The sequence below is a fragment of the Prionailurus viverrinus genome, chromosome D1, assembly GCF_022837055.1.
Source record: "Prionailurus viverrinus isolate Anna chromosome D1, UM_Priviv_1.0, whole genome shotgun sequence".
Lineage (NCBI taxonomy): Eukaryota > Metazoa > Chordata > Mammalia > Carnivora > Felidae > Prionailurus > Prionailurus viverrinus.
Genome location: NC_062570.1, coordinates 26150001 through 26165423, shown reverse-complemented (window position 1 = coordinate 26165423; position 15423 = coordinate 26150001). Strand labels below are relative to the sequence as shown.

The following is a 15423-nucleotide window of genomic DNA, read 5'->3' as shown; positions in this document are numbered from 1 at the left end:
GTATTTTATTGTTAATTATTAAACTGAAAACTACAGTTCACCCTTGATCAACACGGGTTTGAACTGCACAGGTCCACTTATACTTGCATTTTCTTTGATAAATACAGTATGGTACTGTAAATCTATTTTCTCTTCAGTGTGATTTTCTTAATAACATTCCCCCTCCCAGCTTATTGTAAGAATACAGTACATAATACATATAAATACAAAATATATGCTAATTGACTATTTTATCATAAGGCTTCTGGCCAACAGTAGGCTATCAGTAGTTAAGTTTTTGGGAGTCAGAAGTTAAGCTGCAAGCTTAAATTTTTAACTGTGCCAGGAGTCATCATCCTTAATCCCCATGTTGTTTAAGGGTCAGTTGTACATTCCAAATATTGTGCTTTTTAAGGGGTTAAGTGATCTAGATGTTACTTTTAATGATAGAATTTGTTATATAGCTTTCCAAAAAAATTATTAAACTTATGAAACATTCAGGGAGAAAGTACATAAAACATACAGTTAGAGGAATAGTGATTCTTGTAGGTCTGAACAGGAGTGTCATGGGTAGTCTAGAATCTTGCTATGTCTTTCTTTAATAGAAAATTTCCAGTGAAGTATCTTCCACATTTGTGGTTCTTTCTTCCCTTCTGCCATTCTTTTGTTTATACCCTACCTTATTTCAGAAAGAATTTGTATTTTTTATTCTATATTCTGTATTTAAATATTACATGCAAATTTTTATTAGTAGATCTGTTGTACAAAATTCAAATGTAAAAAGAGATTAGTATCAGTTTCTAGCAGCAATGAAGACTGGCAATAATTTACCTGAATAAAGTCCCTATAAAGGCAATGTTATACTGTTTTTAAATTTTCCTAAGAAGCTTAATATAAAATATCTGGCAAATTTATGTACAACGATGGAACCCTGGATGTTCAGTCGATTAAATACCTGCTGAATAAGGAGGATTATCTTGTAATGATTGGAACAAACAGGAGTCAGATGAAGGAGAGATGAATCTCCATTATAGAGAAGTATAAATTTCAGAACATCTAATGATTTTGCTGATATGTCAGTGTGTTAATTTTTACATTGATTCCAGATGTTGCCTGGTAGGGGCTTTGTGATTATTATAGCAATGGTACTTGGTAATAACTTTTCCTAAATTATTTTAAACGTTGCCCTGAATATTTTTTTTTCTTGGTGTTAATTGGTTCTCTCTGAAGAGACATTATTTTGCAGTAGAATTGAACTTAAAGGCAACTTCTTCCCTGTGAAGGAACTGGTTTTATGATCACTCTTAGGAATCATAGATTTTTTTGCTTTAGTAATCGCACTCAATTGTTACCAGTCAAAATAGAAAATTAAGTAGGATAATTATATAGTTTACTCCTGGGGCTTACTTGATGGTTGTTTGTATGCTTTTGGAGGGGAGTTATCCTTGTACATAAATCTACCTGCCTCTGATTTCAGAGTGTTTTTTAGCATTTGCACATTAGGAGTTCAGTTCTAAATACCATATTGAAGGAAATAAGTGAAGAAAATTATGTAATTTGTTTTTAACATTGAGGGTATTTTGCTGTATCAAAAATTCTTTTGAAGATATTCACACAGATAACTCAGTTCATTAAATTTTTTGGTAATATACTTTAAAAATCATTTCAGTGATACTGTTGTTCAACATAGTATACTGTAGATTTAATAGATTTAGCGTTTCTGTAGTATTGGGATAATTATTATTACATTTCCCCTCTTTGTCTCTTGCTTCTTTGTAAGAAAGGGAACAATACTTAGACCGATTAAAATTTAAAGTTTCTATAAACATGTTTCTTTTCAGAAATTTATTCCATGTACGTCTTACAGTTAAACTACGGTCGAGTACAGAAACTGACAGTCCTGTTTGCCTTTCTTGACAGAACAGATTTCATATTCAGGTCTCGTTTTTTTAGTTAGCCGTGTATATGTTAATGCGTATGTATTATGTACAGATTTTCCCTTGACTGATGATGGGGTCATGTCCTGACAAACTCATTGTAAGTCAAAAATATTCTAAGTTGAAAATGCAGTTGGTACATCTAACCCACTGAACATAGCTTAGCCTAGCCTATCTTAAATGTGCTCAGAACGCTTACGTTAGTCTACAGTTGGGCAAAATCATTAACCCAAAGCCTGTTTTATAATAAAGTGTTGAATATCTCAGTGGATTTATTGTATATTGTATGGAAAGTGAAAAGCGGAATGATTGTATAGGTACAGAGCCAGTGCTTATCCGCATGATCCTATTGTTGACTAGGAGCTGTGATTCACTACTGCTGCTGTCGAGGGTCACTAAAAGTATGCCACTGCATATTGCTAGCTCAGGAGAAAAAAACTCAAAACTTAAAGTACAGTTTGTACTGAATGTGAATTGCTTTCACACCATCGTAAAGTCAAAAAGTTGTAAGTCGAGCCATCTTAAGTCAGGGACTGTTTGTATATGTATGCAGTTCTACCAACAAAGAGCTCCTACGTTTTTGTTTTGTTTTTTTTTTCCTGTTTAAGAGGCCAAAGATCCTTCCCTTTACTACTATATTTTAAGCAGAAATGCTATTTTTCATCATCATATCAAGAAACATTATTTATAATATTATTCTAAAGCTGTTGTGCCTTCTCTCAAATTCTGAGTGCAAATAAAAAGAATACATTAAATAAGATTTGAATCTGTTAAAGGAAAAAAGTAAGAAGTAACAGAAAGTTACCATTTTTTCCCCTGAATTATTTTCACATGCTTTTTTGCTAGCCTTGTGCATAAAGAGAATCTTGATCTAGGCTTCCTTTACTCACATATCTTGTGTTTGGATTTTTTGTTCTTTGAAGAAAAGGCCATTTTGGTAACAGCATATTCTTACACTTGGTTGCATTTTGATGTTCTTTGTGAATGCTTATTTGGTGATATTATTGTTAATTTTCTATAAGTTTCAGAACCATCTTTGTTGTTCTTAAGTATTAACTACTCATTTTGAATAATTTGCCTTTATGCCCAGTTACACATTTAATATTACAATCTTGCTTTTTCAGTTGATTATAGATGTGTATGTATGTATATGTACCTATGTGTCAGTATGGGTGTTATTTGGTTGCTGTACCTTTTGAAAATAGGAGATTTTATATAAAATCACTTATATTTCAAATTACTGGAATTACATATAAATACAATTACATCTTCATAATTTAGTAATGAATGTCATGGAGCTGGGTTTGGGATTTCCTGCCCCTCTGCTTTGTTCTGTTTTGCAGGAGGCTAATCCCTGCAAACTACATGCTCTCTTGCCAGCAGACTTCTGGCAAGGTTTGGCCAGTGGGAGGTACTGGTAGAAGATTGGAGGGCAAGAAAAGGGGAGAAAATAGGTCATTTCTCCTTCTCTTTTTATCTGGTTTGAGATACATCTCCATTGTGGTTCTAGCTCCTACCACATTAACTCATGACTTGGCTCAGTGAACAAAAAATTCCATTTTATTACTACAACATGGGTATATGTCATCATAAATATGCTTTTCTCTTTTTCTTTCCTAAGTTGCCTATAAATATGAATACCTAGTTTTGTCTCTTGGAATTATATTGAGTATCTAACCTCCTTTAGTTATGACAGGTTGTTATGCATTTGCATATGATAGCTGTAATATGTAGGTAATATGCAGAGGTGGAAGAAGGTAGCTAACTAGCTTGCTTTCTCTCTTTCTCGCAGTAAAGCCTTCTTCCTTTATAAAAATAAAACATACTTATATAGAAAATGCAGAAAAGTGAGAAAAAAAAGACTCACCCATAGTCCTGTTTTCCATACTGGTGAGATTATTTTGGTATATTTCCTTCGTGACTCTTACAATGCAGAGAAACTTTAACACCCATATGAACACATTTTTCTTATACAAATTTCTCCAAATTGTTACTTGCAAAGAATACTGCTTTGTTAATATATTCTTTTCCCCATCATGTCTGGGAATATAGTTTTATACTTGTAAACCATATACAGTTTTCTATATTTTTCTCCCCATTTAACATATGCATTCTGCCTTATTATTAAGGTGCTGCAGTGAAGAGAAAACTGAATATTCCCCATTGTACATTATGGAAAGTGTCATAGGTAAAGGAGTTGGCTGGTTCACTGGAAGGAAGAGATCTCTGGAAAAGACTGGCTGGTAGACATAGTGTAGGGAACCGCTGTGAAAGGGGAATAAAAAATATTGCCATGGAGAGGGAAAGGAATTAAGTTTTCCTCCTTGTAGGGGAAAAGAGTGAGGGTCTTGAGAGCGGCAAAATGGGTATGGGACAGATTGTAGCATGCACATTGAAATATGGGTTGCAAGGGAGAAAGTAGAGATGGCTGTTGCCCCGAGTCAGATCTGTGTCCCTCCTGCTGGCTACCAACCCCACCTGCAGAAATTGCACTTGCTTCCAGGGCTTGCCTTCACATGAACAGACTCCTGTGAGACTTCAGCAGGAGTGTTTGGAGAGTACTGAAGTCAGTGCTTTCGGTGGAGTCTGGGAGTGCTGGAAACAAGAGCTCCTGGGGCTTTGCGTCCCAGTTCTGGGAAGAGAGAGTTTTAATTGCATGAGAAATAAAGGAGCACTTAAAGCCTGAGATCACTCAGGAATTTCTAGGGTCTTAAATATACACATTATTAGTATTTATTTTCTATAGCTGTATGAGAAATTATCACATATGTAGAGACTTAAGACAATACTCATTTGTTGTCTTACGGTTCTGTAGGCCACAAGTTTGGGCAAGCTGAACTGGGTTTTCTGCTCGGGGTCTTGTAAGGCCGAAATCAGGGTGTTGGCTGGATTGGGCTCTCATCGGAGGACTGAAGAATCTGCCTCCCACCTCATTTAAGTTATGGGCCGAATCTGCTTCCTTGTGGTTTCTTCTAGTTCCTGGGTCTGGGGTCCCAGTTTCCTTGCTGGCTGTCAGTGGGGACTGTTTTCTACTATTAGAGGCTACCTGAATTCCTTCTTACTTGGACACTTCAGTCTTCAAAGCCAGCAGCAGCACCTTGAATCCTTATCATGCATTAAATCTTTGATTTTCCCTTTTGCTACCGGCTGGAGAAAGCTGCTTTCGAAGTGCTTTTGTGATTAGATTAGGCCCATCCAGATGGTTATTGTATTTTAAGATCAACTGACCTGGGAATGGAATTACATCCACAAGGTCTCTTCCCATCATTACCTAGGTTAGTGTTTGAATAACTAGGAGGTAGGCCTCTTGGCAGGTGTTTGTGGGGGGGAGGGTGGGCTGCCTTCCTTAGAATGTTGCTTACCACATTGTTATATACTTTTTCTCTGTTATATGTGCTTTAATGTATTTAACTCATGTGATAATATTAGTTGATAGAAATCACAAATATTCCAGGAGATTTAAAACCACTAATACTTTATAAAACTGTAACTTTTTTATGTTTGCCTGGGAGAAATTTATGTATACTGTGTGTTGTAATTGGTGTTAAATGAAAACTCGTAATAAAGAAATTTAAGGACTACACAATATCCTATAATATAGAATGTATTATTGATGCTTCATCAATTAGTAGGATCTTGAATTTGCTTTATTTATTTATTTTTAAAGTTTATGTATTTAACACACACACACACACACACACACGTGTGTGTGTGTGTGTGTGTGTCTGTGTGTGTGTGTGTGTGTGTGTGCGCGCGCGCATGTGGGAGAGGGGTAGAGGGAAGAATAGAATCCTAAGCAGTCTCTGTGCTGTCAGCATGAGCCCAATGCGGGGCTCGATATTGCGAGTCGTAGGATAATGACCTGAGCCAAAATCAAGAGTCAGATGCTCAACTGAATTTGTTTTATATTTTTCACATTGATGAATATCTTTATGATGAATTTTGTCTTTTCTTTTTATTGTTACTTTATGGGGAACTAAATCTAAAGAGTATGAAGATCCCACATTACTTATGAAGAGTTTTGTTAATTTGTATTCTAAGCAGTAATGTTTTGTGCCATATCTTTTCAGCCTTACAAAGTTTTGGTCTTTCATATTTTTTAAAAAAAAATTTTTTTTCAACGTTTTTATTTATTTTTGGGACAGAGAGAGAGACAGAGCATGAACGGGGGAGGGGCAGAGAGAGAGGGAGACACAGAATCGGAAACAGGCTCCAGGCTCTGAGCCATCAGCCCAGAGCCTGACGCGGGGCTCAAACTCATGGACCGCGAGATCGTGACCTGGCTGAAGTCGGACGCTTAACCAACTGTGCCACCCAGGCGCCCCTGGTCTTTCATATTTTGATAGAAGAAAAGCTGTTTCTCATTGTAATTTTTTATTTAAAAAAAATTGTCTTTGAACCTTTTTTCTTCCCTGTGCCTATATTAGATGTAGCAGATTTTGTAATAGAAACTCAGTTTAAATACTGTGTCTAATGCACTATGGCACATTGTTTCTTTATTGGTCTCAGTTTCCTCCTTGCAGTGAAATGGCTGAATGAGATTTCTTTCAGCACTCTGATTATGTGTTAAACACCTTTCCATACCCTATTTTTTCCTTAAAAATCTGTAATACCCATTAGCATTTTGCTAGTATTTATTAAGATGGACTTTATAGACTTTGGGAGAAGATAGTCACGCACATAGGTAACACAAAAGGGGTGCGCCTTGTGTTGGGGCTGACTGTAGAAGTAGCCAGCTTTAATGGTTCTGTATCCGAACACAGTGTGTTACAAGACTGTTAAATCGGGGCGCCTGGGTGGCGCAGTCGGTTAAGCGTCCGACTTCAGCCAGGTCACGATCTCGCGGTCCGTGAGTTCGAGCCCCGCGTCAGGCTCTGGGCTGATGGCTCGGAGCCTGGAGTCTGTTTCCGATTCTGTGTCTCCCTCTCTCTCTGCCCCTCCCCCGTTCATGCTCTGTCTCTCTCTGTCCCAAAAATAAATAAACGTTGGAAAAAAAAAAAAAAGACTGTTAAATCACTTCTGTTACCCAGCCATGGGAGAGCTTTACATGGGAGCTGGAAAATAGTCATTTGCAAGATTCTTTAAAGATCTGTACCAGTGGCAGGAATGGTGGAATATTTTTCTGGGTTAGGGAGCAGTGAAGCAGAAAGGATAAAACATTACCCATTCCTGTTTTTGTTAAGTTTTCAGTATCAAATAATTTCCTGAAATGGATGAACTATTCTCGTATGTGGTTTAACTGGTTCAGATTATAGAGAAACAGATACTGTCCTTTTTATAGATGCCGCATTTTTTCAGACTGCATTAGCTTTTTACCAGTGAGGATATACTTTTATAGTTGGCTTGTGGTTAAGTATAAGCCTTAGATCTCGTTATGTGAATTTTTATCAAACAGAGTGTGCCCCCCCCATACTTATATAATTGAATTTTTGTTCTTGATGCACTTTATAATCATGTTAGTTTGTCTTTGCAGCCTGTTAAAGTCTCTTCAACTTCTGTCACTCAGAGTGTTAGAATCCCTTTTAGTTTTCTTCTGTCTATAAATTTGATAAGTATGTCATTCGTTTTCATTTATCTTTTATAAATATCCTGAGAAATTTAGGAATGAAAGAGCCTTATGGTCTGCTACCTTCTTTTTTGCTGCATAGTGATTTATTATGTAATTGACATTTAACATATTTTGAGTATTTTATCATTTAAAAATTTTAAATTTCATTTTAAAATTCTGTTCGTGGGTATATCACAGAAGACTCAGCTACATGCTGACTGTGGTTATTCAGTGGACCTTTTGCATTTACCTGTTCCGTTATTCTAGCAGCCTTAGTTAAAACCCCTCACCATCAAAAAATGGGGAAATGATAAGGGTTTCTGCTTAATTTCTTTGATTTGTATTTGTATCTCTTATTCTGAAAGCCTTAGTTTTTAATGACATTAACAATTACTTATTTGCTTTAATTTTCTACTTTTAATAGTTTCAAAATAATAATGCAAACATTACTGAGAATACTTTGTTTCCTTTTATTTCTAGGAGGATATACCCTATTTGAGGTCTATTACTTCACAATTCTATCATTTGAAGTAATTTCTCTCTGTGTGCTTAAGCCTCCAATTTAAAACCATAAGGTTCATTTGTTTTATTTGGCTTTGGATTTTAAGGGATTGCCTTTTTTTCTTTGCCCCAGTTTAATTTAATTTAGTTTTACAAATATTTAAAACATTTACATCTGAACTACAAAACAAGGCATTCAGAAAAATCTAGCTTCTATCCCCTGTCTCTTTGTTCCTCCATAGATAAACATTTTAATTGACTTTTGGTTTATCCTGTCTCATTTAAGTATAAGAAAATACACATATTTTTGTATTTATTTTTAGTTAAAAGGTAGCTTGTTTTTATAGCATGCTTCTCCCCACCATGACCTATGCAGAAGATTATTTTATAGCAATACATTAAAATATTCCTCATTCCTCTTATAGCTGTTATTCACTTGTGTTGCTGCAAGATAGTTTACCATTCCCTTATGGATGGACATCTAGGTTGTTTCCACCCTTTAGTTAATCAAGATAGTCCTGCAAAGAATAACCTTATGAATATGGTACTTTGTACTTTTGCCAATATAAGAAGAAAATCGTAAAGAAATTTATGTATTATTTTGGTAAGATGTGAGAGAGAGCAGAGATAAATATGTCTTCAGCTTGTTCAGTTTACTGTTGTCAGTTGAGCAGTCTTGTTGGATGTTATTGTCTTGAATGTGTGTGGAGTTTTATCAGATAATTTTTTTGGACTTATGGCAACAATCTAGCATTTTTTCCTTATAATTTTTAATTATAATTAAGATTGAATTATAATGATAGACTTTTTTCTATTGTTGAACCAATCTTGCATTTCTGGGATAAATTCAGTTTGGTTCTGAAGTATTTTTAAAAATTCATACAGTGATGGATGTGGTTTGTTATTTTATTTAGGAACTCAAATCAAAACACTGAATATCTTTCCAGGTGTTAAACCAGTCTTGCATTCTCAAGATCTATCTTGTCATGGTGTTTTCTTTTTTTTCCTTGTTGGTCTCATTTTTTCTAACTTTTTATAATCTAACTTTATATTAAAATTATTTTACACTTCAAGCAGAATGCAGAAAACTTGCCACCATGTAGTTCCCTTTATCGTTTCCCTTTATTATTCTAGTTTCTGTAAGTATTACATTCACATTCATCAGTGTTATTACAATTTTTGCTTTCAATTGGCACATATATTTTAAAGAACTTAAGAGGAGATTAGTGATCTATTACATTTACCTAATTATTTATTATTTCTGTTGCTCTCCCTTTTTACCAGAAGGTCCATGTTTTATTCTGATGCCATTTTCCTTCTATATGAAGAGCTTTCTTTAGCATTTCTTGTAGAATCCATCTACTGGTAACAAATGCTCTCAATTTTTGAAAATCTGAGTACGATCTTATTTTTATGTCATTTCTGAAGGATATTTTCACTTGATCTAGTTTTCCGGATTGAGCGTTCTTTCAGCATTTTATAAATGTGGTTCCACTATCCTTTGGTCTTCTTAGTTTCTAATGAGAAATCCAGTCATTTAAATCCTTATTTCTCTCTATGTAATGTAGTATGTCTTTTTTCTCTGGTGGCTGTCAGGATACTTATTTTATATAAGTTATCAACAGCTTGATTATGATGGATTGTTTTTTTGGTTTTCTTTGATTTTATTCTGTTTTATTTTTGCTGATCTTGAATCTGTAAATATGTATCTTTCAACAAATTTGTTATGTTTTCATGAATTATTACATCAAAATTTTTGTTTTCTGTGACCATATTTCTCTTCCATGGGTATCTGTGAGTCTGTTCATATTTTTCAGTCTTTAATAATTTTTTTCTAGTGTTTATTCCTGAGAGAGAGAGAGAGAGAGAACGAACAAGTGGGGGGGAGGGGCAGAGAGAGGGAGACACAGAATCAGAAGTAGGCTCCAGGCTCTGAGCTGTCAGCACAGGGCCCAATGCCGGGCTTGAACCCACAAATCATGAGATTATGACCTGAGCCGAAGTCAGACGCTTAACTGACTGAGCCACCCAGGCACCCCTGTATTTTTCAGTCTTTTAAAACAGTTTTGAATATTGTCCTTCAGAGTACATAATTAATTTCTTTTAGTCTATTGTTAGGTTGGTTCACTGAACTCTTTTTCTCTATCGTTTCTATTCTGCTATTGAGCCAAGTCAGTATTTTCTTATTTCAGATACTATATTTTTCCATGTTGAAATTTTTATTTGATCTTTTTTTACATTTTTCATCAAGGAATTTTTGTCTTTCCATTGGTTTCAATATCTAATTCAGTGTGTTTATTGTAATATATGTGTTTTAAAGTGTTTGATAAGTCCAACATCTGTTTCATTTCACATTTGGCCTTTCTTGATTGTCTTTTCCTTTGGAAATTGCTCATATTTTACTGGTTGTGGTGTATCTAGTAATTTTGGATTGTGTCATGGATATTTTGAATATTGTGTTGTGAGACTGACTCCACTAATGTCCTGTATAGAGTGCTGACTTTTTTCTTTTTTTTTTTTTTTTTTTTTGTCTTATCAGACTTCAGCCTGGTTGGATTCAGATTGAACTTTCTCTCTGGACTTATTTATTCTTTAGGTGGTGGTTTTAGCATCAGTTCAGTTTTATAGTCTTTGCTGTACTCTTACTTTTGTTAGGGATTTTGCACACACTGTTCCCAAAGGATGCTTTCCCTGGTTTCTCTGATTGGAAGGGTGGAATTCTCCAAGAGCTTTATTAGCCTCTGGTATAATACACATTTTTTTCTGACTAAGCTACTGTTAGGTGTAAATAGTGAGAGAAAAAAGAAAAAAAATAACAAGGATTATCTCCACAATCTTTATATAAGAGTCCTTTGTCATTGTTTTCTATTTAGAAGAATGGGTTTTCACTTTACAACGGAAGTGGTACCCTCAGGTCTGTCCTTGGGCCAGGTTGGAAGAGATAAAAGGGGAAGAAAACAATCTCTCTGCCCTTTTCCCCACAAGGGGCAGTGTTCACATCTTTTGGCCAGAAAGTTGGACTTCTCTAAGAGTTTTGCTGACTCGGCCTGTTACTCACATCCTGATTAGCCTGTCCTTGGGTCAGTCTAGGAGGTAACATGGGAAAAGCCAGGAAGCACACTGCCGCTACATTAGCCACTCTGCAAGTTTTGACTTTGTTTCCAAATCTACCTGCTGTCATTAAAATTTTTAGAGCTCTTAGGTAGTTGCATGCGTATATTTTATTTCATTTTGTTATCTTTAGAGTTTTTACCGTAAACACTGGAAAAGGCTGGAAACCTCACATTCTTTTTTTGAAATAAATTTTGCTGGATATAGAATTCTATGTTGACAGTTGTTTAAAAAAGCAACTGAAAGTACTCAGTCCAAATTTTGGTTTTCTTCTGTTTATTCCTGTGAATGTGATGTGTATTCTTTTTTTTTCCTTTGGCAGCTACTCAGATTTTATCTTTATCAGCGCTTTTCAGCCATCTGATTATGATATGCCCTGTGTAATTTTCTATGTGTTTATCAGACTCTGAATTTATGGAGTTTTCTGGATCAGTGTGTTTATAATCGTCATAAAATTTATAATTTTTTTTATCAATTATTTTTTCAATTGTTTTTTCTATTCTTCTCCTTAACCCCCCTCCCACCATCCCAAGGGAAGGCATTTTCCTCTCCTTTATTTACCATCCATTACATGTATGTTAAATGGCTTTATATTGTTCTATATGTCACTGAGACTTTTTTTCCTGTCTTTTTCTCTCACACACACAAACTAAAAACCAAATAAAAATTGTTTGTGGATAGTTATCTATCTGTTTCTTTAAGTTCACTGATCTTTTCTTCTGCTGTGTCTAATACAGGCATACCTTGGAGATATTGCTGGTTTGGCCCCAGACAATTGCAGTAAAGTGAATATTGCAATAACGCGAGTCAAATGAATTTTTTCATTTCCCAGTGCATGTAAAAGCTATGTTTACACTGTACTGCACTCTATTAAGTGCACAATAGCATTATGTATAAAAAATAATATTCATACCTTAATTTAAGAAATATTTTATTGCTAAAAATGCTCCTTTGATGTGTGTTAGGGGATGATGGACTTTCTAGCACAGGGAGCCTATATTCAAAATTGAGTTAATATTTTAGTTTTCAGTCTACCAGATAAAATCGTCACCATTTACCAACTATGTCCAATTACTCTTTTTTACTTTTATATTTTTAAGTCTGTTAATGAATAATTTACAGAATAGTGAAAACCCACTTTATTAGAAATTTTAATAAGAATTTAAGCACAGCAAACCTCTTTATGTCAAGTAAATTTTGGTGCACAAACTTCATAAAAAATGAAAGAATATTGTTGCACATTATTTTAGCAAAATAAGGTGATCTAGGTTGTTGTTGCAAAAGACCGTGTGATAAAGTCTTTTCCGTTGAATGAATGACTAGAAGAAAATACCATATTTTCTTTTTTGTCCTTAGAAGTATGTTGTTCACTCATAATTTTTAAGTTATATAGTATTCATCTAGGGTAAATACCCTCAATCTGAGTTGTTGTTTACATGATCAACGTCACCAAATTTTTAAAATCTAGAGCTAGAGTTAACCCTTGCCTCAGCACCCAAACAACCAGTCTGTTCTCTGTATCTATGAACTTGGTTTTTGTTGGTTTCATTTTTTAGATTTTACATGTAAGTGAGATCATATGGTATTTGTATTTCTCTGACTTATTTCACATAACACAATGCCCTCAAGGTCCATCCATGTTGTTGCCGGTGGCAGGATTTCATTCTTTTTTATGGCTGAGTATACACATCTTCTTTGTGAGTCTCTTCTTAATTCATTGTAACTGCTCATCCCATATTATTCTAACCTATCGCATCCTGTGGCACTGGCTCTAATAACTCAATTTTTCTGTTATAAATCATAGATGATATATTGTAAATTTGTTTCTTTACGATAGGTATTTGGATTTGCTGTTTATTTTGTCCAGAATATGGAGAACCATTTGATTTTCCAGTTTCTGGTTTTAAAATGATGCAGCTGAATGTGCCACTAGAATTAAGAAATCATGACTGTGAAAACTGGTAGACCAAGGGTTAAACTGGAAGTATGACATACATGTCACCTTCAGATCTTGGTGTGAAAAATGCATGTTGTGATCTCCTGATTATGTTCAGATTGCCATTTCAACTTTTCTTAATCATTGTAAGCTAGGTTATTTTTTTTTCCAGTTCCCTAGGGGAGATTTTAGTTTGTGTAGAGACAGATGATGTAATAGCTGCTTTTGAAAGTTGATTGTAAGAGTATGATAATTCTTAAGATTCACAGAAAATTTTTCCTTATGCAGTACAGTTTTTAAATTAGGTGAATATTTTTTTTCTTAATCTTAGTAATTAAAACTCAAGTGAGTTACAATTTTAAGAAAAGATTATTAAATCAGTATGCATTGCTGTCGGTACAGAGTCAGCAGAACCGTTAAAATTATGATCTGCTTTTTAAAATATTTATATTAAAGGAATAGTCCTAAATCCTTTGTTTTTATTTGTTTATTATTTTTTTTTAAGGCAAGAGGAGCAGATGTCCCAGAGATTCCTGGAGATCTTGGTCTTAAGACATGTGGCAGCACAGCCAGTATGAAGGTTAAACAGGTGAAAAAGTGAGTATGATTTTACAGTGGGTTTTCAGTGAATTTGTATAAATGACAGTCAGTTTTTTAGTTCTCTTACAACTTTTATTTAGATTTCTTGGTAAATATGCTCTTACTGTCCACACATTAAATTATACTATAAGCCTAAATTATGACTCAATTAGTGGAATAGGTCTGAAGATTATCTGCTTGTTTAAAAATAGACTTTAATTTTGTCCTCGCAACAGCTTTATGTCATTGTCTGTTAGGGTGCATTTGTTCAATGGGAACAATCCAAGTGTGTCTGTCTCAGTGCCCTTAATACATGTTCTCATTCATTTAGAAAAATCAGCTTTGTCATTTGAGGTATGAGATTGCTGTATCTCAGTTCTGCCTTTGAGAAAGCCTGAATTTGATGCCGGTAGTTGGCTCTTATGTCAAATATCTGAAGGTATCCATTTCAGTTTTTAACCGAAAAACCATTTCATACTTTCCCACTGAAGCCTTACCTACCTCCTCCCCCATCCCATGAAGTTGGGATTAAAGAACAAAAAACAGAAAAACCATCTTTTCACCCAGTAGAGTGTTAGATAGCTATGTTTTCGTTGTAAATAGAGAAAAGACAAAGATAAAAATATTCATTCTGCATCCAGACCCACCAATCCAGGACTGATGGGCTGCGACAACATTCACAGGTAAAATCTGGTTGTATATTTCATCGGGAATGCTGCTTCTGATCAGAAGTTGGCTCTTCACAGTTTTTATAACATTCACTGAAAACATAGATTTTCTATGGACATTGCCTTGGGTCAAGATTAGGAGAGTGTAGTGGTGCTTTTTAATTTTTTCTGTTGTTGTTTTTGTTTTTGACCTGTGCACTGAATGTAATTTTCATTTGATCCACTGTATTTCTGGGAAGGTTTTTGTGGCTATTTCTGTGCTCATGCGCATGCGCTTATTAAATAGTTCTGCTTGCAAGAGCTCTTCAACACATTTTATTTTTCCCTTGGGCTTAGTTATTCTGACTGTTTCAGTATCTTGCGTCTCACTTAGTTATTTCATGTACTTCAGGTTACCCTTCACTAAAGGTCACTTTCCGAAGATGGCTGAATGTGCACATTTCCATTATGAGAACGTTGAGTTTGGCAGCATACAGGTATATTTGAAATATTTCCTATATACTGAATTAAGATATATCTATATCTGTATTTTTTTCTTGGTCTCTATTTTTATCTATATATGAGAGGTGACACTTAGAAGTAGTTTTTTCTATTGATGTCTTGTTGGTTGATGGGAAAACTTTTATTTCCTTCTGTTGGCAAATACTTGATGCCCTATAACTCCTATTTTAGGTGGAAGTAGTGTAATCGAATCACTATAAATCTTAGAACTTCTATTAGATTCCTTATAATTTGCCATTGTTTTATAGCATGAAGTATTCTAGTTGTTCCCTGACTAACAATGGGTCATAGTAATGATGATTAAATGAGAGTTGGAGTGAAGTGGAGTACGGGGCAGATGTGCTAATAGAGTTTTATTATTTCATTTTATTTTTTAGTATTTTTTTCTTATTTTGAGGTATATTGTGTGTGTAAATATATATGTTTATAGAGCATGTGCATGTATACATATATGTTACATACATACATACATATATGTATATATATGTATATTTGTATATATGTATGTGTATATATGTATGTATATATATGTATATTTGTATATATGTATATGTATATATATATATATATATATATATATATATGTATATTTTAAAGCCCAGGCTAAGAGGGAAATTACCTGGGTGTCCCTCCTATGTTGCATTTGCCTTCTCTACCCTAAAG

At 34.5% G+C, this 15423-nt stretch overlaps 1 protein-coding gene across 6 annotated transcripts in view; it reads left to right on the top strand.

The window, feature by feature from the left end:
* ARHGAP32 (Rho GTPase activating protein 32) overlaps window positions 1-15423 on the top strand; it is a 300846-nt gene that overhangs the window by 127518 nt on the left and 157905 nt on the right. For all 6 annotated transcript variants that reach the window (XM_047878217.1, XM_047878214.1, XM_047878218.1 and 3 more), the window contains 2 exons: window positions 13518-13609; window positions 14651-14735. In XM_047878217.1, the coding sequence (XP_047734173.1) occupies window positions 13518-13609; window positions 14651-14735 (177 nt within the window). The remainder of the gene's footprint in view (window positions 1-13517; window positions 13610-14650; window positions 14736-15423) is intronic.